A 6,497-nucleotide genomic window follows, 5' to 3' on the forward strand; every position below is an offset into this window, starting at 1 on the left:
GTAGACCTGTGACTCAAGTCGGGTTTAATGGTGATGGTGATCTACTATTTACTAGTGGTAAGGATAATGGTATGTGTGTATGGGATTCCTATACTGGTGAAAGATTGGGTACTTATGAACCACATAAGGGTGCTGTATTCTCATTCTCTTGTACATATGATTCTACTAGATTGGTAACAGGATCAGGTGATCAATGTATACGAGTATTCGATGTATTAAGTGGTAATTGTTTGGCTGAGGAAATGGTAAAAGGTGTAGTAAGGAGTGTTGAATGGTGTACTAATCCTAACAAACAGGTAAGTATTACTACTAGTATCATGTATTGCAGATATTGAGATATCTTCAGAACCGTTTCGTAGCCTGTCGAGATCAGTTTGTATCTACGCCTAACTCTGTTAGTGTATGGGAATATGATGATGATGATCATAAGCTAAGCGTGAATATGCAGATAAGTGGAGATAACCTACCTGGTAAAGCCTTACAAGTAATAATAATACGTAATACGTATCACCATAGTATTATCTTATTACAGGCTAGATGGGGATTGTATGATGAGACTATCATAACTATACATGATGAAAAAAGTGACTATCATAATGCTGCTACTAGTATATTCATATGGGATGCTACTACTGGTGAACAATTACAGCAGATTGAACATGCTCATGAGTAATAATAACCATATTCTACTATAATAATAATCATTATTATCAGGCGCCCAATCACTAAGTGTCAGTTCTCATCTGATAGATTACTCTTCGTTACTGCATCACAGGATATGACAGGTAATAATAATAATAACATCTTATCATGTTGTATTATTATTATTCAGCTAAACTATGGAATATGAGAACATGGCAATGTATTAAGACCTATACTTCGGATCGTCCTATTAATGATGCCACTATCAATCCTCTATATCGTGCTGATGATGTTAGTGATGATAATAATAAGATCGAGTCGAAAACAACGACGACGACCTCGACTGTCGACGACAACGATCATGTTGATATTATTAGTAGAAGAAGACAACATGTGATGATTGGTGGTGGACAACAAGCTCGTGATGTTACTACTACATCGGCTAAACAAGGTAAGTTTGAATCATGCTTATTCCATATGATATATGAGAATGAGCTTGGTAAAGTATCGGGACATTTTGGTCCTATTAATACCTTATCTTGGTCACCTGATGGTTATACCTTTGTATCGGGTGGTGAAGATGGTTATGTTAGAGTACATCATATGGATGATGATTATACTAATGATAAAGAGGCTTCTAAGAAATGGGGAGATGAACTATGATGATCATATTTACACTATTGTTATTACTACAAATAAGAAGATGATAATAATGATGATAGTAGTAATAGTCTTATCACAGTTCCAGTATATAACTATTGTTGTTGTGTCGTTATGGGTGGTATCTATTATTGTAGTAGTAATAGTAACACTCTTATGAGTATATTATACCCATATCATAATACTACCACATAATATTCCAAATAGACAAGAACACCAAAATGGTATATGAGGATGATCATGTAATCATTAATACTATTAAGCCTATTCATATATCAAAATAATGAGAAGTATTCAGGTGCTGCTGCTGCTGGACATCACTAGGTTGTTAATTGATGATGGAGAGGGACAGCGACAATCCAATGATGATGATAATGATCTCTTTATTAGAGTATTATTATTGAGTATATTATGTACATCCTTAGTAGCATTAACAGTAATAATAAGATATTTGTTTAATAATAAAAAGAAACATGATAATATATGTTGTAATATTAAACAAGTATTGAAGAGGATAAGATATAATATAAAAAGGGTTATGATGAGGATGAGTAGACGACGATCACGGTCACGGTCACGGTCACGGTCACGGCCACGGCACGGATATACTAGTAATAGGTGGAAGAAGGGAACTATGGAATTATATAGGATTACACCGATAAATACATCATCTATAGTACAAGAAGGAAGAATAGGACATTCTAATGGTCATGAATATAATGATAATATGGAGTTAACAACAACAACACCACCGAGAACAACAACAACAACACGACTAGGGATAGATCCATTATGTGAGTCAAGAGCACGATTGGCAGTTATCGCTGATATTAGGAGGGAAGAAGAGGAGAATAGACGTCGGAGGTAGTAGTAATTATTATTAATACTACCATCATGCTTATAGATCGGACCCATATACCTATAATAGGAAGAGTGATGATGAAGTGATGATGAACTCAAGAGAGGTGATGATGATAAGGAGGCATAATACTATTACTAACACCACCAACCACCCAGTTGTTGTTGATATACTACGAATTACTCCACACTCCCTATCACCACATACAAAGAGTAATAGGAGTAGTCTAGCTGATCAAGCAAGAAGGACAGCTAGGATACTGTGATAATGGCAGCAATACCGCCATCATCATCATGATGTAGTAGTAGTAGGAGCATAGTAGTTGTTATAGGAGTAGGTATAGGGATGTTGGGTCATGTTGTTCTCCTTGTTGTTGTTGTTATTCAATTTATGTATCATTATAACCACAGTTGATATGGAGTATATGAAAGGGACATCAGAGGAGAAGGAGGACGAGGAGGGGACAATACATCATCAAGTACATCGCCCTATTCACGACTATTCATGCAATACTACTAATACTATCTCGGAACAAGGGCATAATAATAAGGGCATAATATCCTTCTTATTCGGGGATAGATATGAATGGAGTAATGAATGTATCACAGGCCATATGGTAATAATAATAATAATACACATCATGTATATCATCATCATCATGGTCATTAGGTCATCATACCAATAGTCCTTAGTCTCATAATAATTGTTATAATCATAATTATCCTCACTCTGTAATAAGAAGAATTATCATGAGGCTGTGATCATGATGGTATCATGATGGTAGTGATGATGATGATCACTTATGGTTATAATGAGGTAAGTATGATGATGATGATCACTAGATTAAGAGATTCTATTGATGGTAGTAAATATCATCATCATCCTACTGATTATGATGATGATGTTGGTTAAGATTATGACAATATGACGCTGATTATGAACATTGATGAGTAAACTGATAAGAGTGTTCTTCTTCGATAGTTAATACATACTCTAATGCAACAGTTCTAACAACAATAATCATCATCATCAGGGCATATCACTCTTAGTCCACTCGAGGCCGCATCAAATCGCATATATTTTAGAGACCATGATATCTTTGATAATAATAAATAGTAGTCAGACTATTGATGATCATCACACGACCATAAACTACTACTGCTATCAAGGATTTCATAATTCCACCCAATGCCTCCTAACATATTGGTCAGTATAATGCGGAACATACGGCGATCACCTTTAAGGAAGCCCTTATGAATTCAAGGATAATGGTAGTAGAACGAATATAATAATAATGACTATGACTAACTCAATACTTGCATCAGAGTTATCTAAAGGGGATAAATGAATTGCCGATGGATTATTGTCCATCCAAACTTGTCGTGGTAATAACTGATGTCCAAACTAATGATACATCCCTCTAATAATGCTAGACAATGATAATAGACAATATTGATAATAATAAGCATAGCATGCCCCATTTATATTAATAATAATCATTGGAGTCATGGTACTGTGATAAGTAGGATGTGACATAAGGTATAATAGTGGTGGCATAGTGTAGTTATATAAACCATGATACATCAATGATGACTCTTGTGAGTGCTTGTTGCTGGTGTTACTACTTATACCCATTATTACATTATCCTTAATAAAGCTCCTATCCCACGGGACTCCAAATAGTAATAAGTTATACCTACTCCTTGATGATGATGTACTCCTCACCAAGCTAGGTTGGAGTGGTAAGGTAGTATGGTGTTCTCTTCCCATTAATCGATTAGTAATAGTAGTAGTAGTATCATTACTTATGGAGGTGTAGGTACGAGGACGATACATGCCATCATAACTATAATCATCATCATTCTCAATAGCAGCAGCAGCAGGGAACATGGTCGTATCAGCTCGTTGACGCCCTGATGGTAATATATCTCCATCATCATTAATGGAAATAATAGTAGTATAATGATGATGATGATGTTGATGATGATCATATGTAGATGGATGATGATTAGAAGGAGTAGTCATCTCCAATAATGGGCCTGTTTCATAGGAGCAAATTGCGTTGCCTTAAACTTAAGTAACGCCTTAAGTAATTAGGACATCCTATTTCACTACTGAAGTAAGCACGTTAAGGCGCCTTAAGTTTAGGAATACTTAAGGTGCCTTAAGTTTAGGAATACTAAAGGTGCCTTAAGTTTAGGAATACTTAAGGTGCCTTGAGTTTCTGTGCATATACTTAAGTATTTACGAGAAGCATCTCACAACATGCGTACTTAAGGAGCAACTTCAGTATTCCTTAAATTTTGGTAAGGTAGAGCCGACCCTGGGCCTGTTTCACAAGGATACTTAATTTAAGGCGCCTTAAATTGCGGAGCGAGCGAAGCGAGCGGAGCGTATTCTCTCACTTTACTAACACTGTGCGTGCGTGCGTGCGTGCGTGCATGCGAACAAATTATCCAGCTCGATCTAGAGAGGTTACGATCACATGCTATACACCATTCGATAGCTCTCGCTCTGGGGATACTAGGAAAAATACGAAATTAGGGTTCCGCCCGGACCATGTAGATTTCCGTGCAAAAAACGTATTTTTGCAGAAAAACGCCAGGCATGGGAATCGAACCCGGATGCCGAGCTCCGCCCCTTCTCCGAGAAGGCCTAGTGTGATTTTTTCACGCACGATTATATCCACCTAGCTCGAAAGTATTAATTTTCCCCCAACTGCAGCGAGTTTTAAAGCTAATTTTTTACACCCAAAATTCTTATATATACCTCTTATTCTGAAATCGCGAAGTCGCGCATATCAAACTCTAGAAAACTATTTTTCTGGAATATATGCTTTGTTTCCTCAGCTGAGCTCAGGACTTCATCACTTCTAAAGAATTTCTCAAAAATTTCATTTGTCACCAACACATGTCGTTGACCATGTGCATTCCTTCTCACACTGAGGAAAATACTCCACTGAAGCAAAATGACTATCCATCGAAAACAACTCAAACACTCTCGAGCAAAATTATACCGCAGCAACAGGCGCTTTCGCGTTGTGCGTGCGTGCAGAATTATTCTGGCTCGACTACGGAGCGTGGGAGGCTATCAGATAGATCAAACGACTCCTCTCTATGCGTAGGTGTTGGAAAAAATCAGAAAACTCGGTTATGCGAACAGCTCGAAGAGATCTGCACGAAAAACTTTAATGATAGAGAAATGTCCTACCCGGGGATCGAACCGGGGACCTATGTAAAATTCTTTGATTGAGTTCACGATGTGGACTCAGTGAGCTCCGCCCCTTCGTCACGAAGGCCTAGTATAGGAGCAACTTAAGGAGTTACTTAAGGTATACTTAAGAAGTACTCAACTCATTTCACAACGTTTAGAAGCAACTTAGGGAGCTCCTTAACTTAAGGCGCCTTAAGTATTCCTAAACTTAAGGCGCCTTAACGTGCTTACTTAGGTAGTGGAATAGGATGTCCTAATTACTTGAGGTATACTTAAGGCGTTACTTAAGTTTAAGGCGCAATTTGCTCCTATGAAACAGGCCCCCTACCTAAATAGATATTTAAGTACCGTGTTTGCAGCCCACAGGGGTTGAACCAGGGACCCTTCGAAGCACTCTTGTTTAGATATTGCATCTCGCAGGGGTCGAACCCGGGACCTTCCGAATGGCAGCACGGTGCTCTCCCACTTGTCCAGAGAGGTGAAGAAATCAGCCAAGAGTGCATTCCTTCACGCAGCAAAAGCCGAACCGAACTTCACAATATGGTCACCTCTAAGAATCAGCCACTGCAAAACGTCGAGGAGGCAATGTTTGCTGCTTGTGAACAGGAGATGAGGATCTGGGTGAATCACAGTCATCTCGAATAACTCTGATTGGCCCAGATGCTCCAGTGGATGGTGTCGGGTCACCCGACACCCCACCGAATCCCACCCGACTCGGGTGGGATTCGGTGTACGGTGTAGGGGGAAAGGATTGTAGCTGATTGTTTATGAAAATCTTGCTAACTTGTTATCTCATCACTCAGAAACTGCTCTTCATGCCGTTTGATGAGGTGTTCGACGTTCCTACGAATGCTGCTATTTGGTGTAGGGTTTTTGAAATATGCATTCAAATTGCTATGATCTTATTACTACTACCCTCAACAATAAAGATCCATTATCATCATCTACAGTGACGAAGCTCGTTAGAATTGCTTTTAATGAGCATAAAAGGTAATGATTATGATCATTATGATAAGTATCGGCAATAATACTTTACTGTTAGGAATATGTTGGCATACAGGTTGTATTCCAATCCCTTAAGAAGCATCCCTGAGTATAATGATGATAATGAATATCATAGTAA

At 38.1% G+C, this 6,497-nt stretch overlaps 2 protein-coding genes across 2 annotated transcripts; both read left to right on the forward strand.

Moving 5' to 3' along the window:
- Nucleotides 1–18: 18 nt before the first annotated feature.
- Nucleotides 19–222, forward strand: Pmar_PMAR019041 (eukaryotic translation initiation factor 3 subunit, putative; the record flags this gene model as incomplete). Its single annotated transcript, XM_002780098.1, has 1 exon — nt 19–222. A coding segment is annotated over one exon (204 nt), but the record flags the coding sequence as incomplete, so codon positions are not given.
- A 20-nt stretch (nt 223–242) lies between these two features.
- Nucleotides 243–1,305, forward strand: Pmar_PMAR019042 (Eukaryotic translation initiation factor 3 39 kDa subunit, putative; the record flags this gene model as incomplete). Its single annotated transcript, XM_002780099.1, has 4 exons — nt 243–296; nt 347–669; nt 715–785; nt 833–1,305. The coding sequence occupies 4 exons, from the start codon at nt 243–245 to the stop codon at nt 1,303–1,305; spliced, it is 921 nt and encodes a 306-aa protein (XP_002780145.1).
- Nucleotides 1,306–6,497: the final 5,192 nt, after the last annotated feature.

This window comes from Perkinsus marinus, assembly GCF_000006405.1.
Source record: "Perkinsus marinus ATCC 50983 genomic scaffold scf_1104296944428, whole genome shotgun sequence".
Lineage (NCBI taxonomy): Eukaryota > Perkinsozoa > Perkinsida > Perkinsidae > Perkinsus > Perkinsus marinus.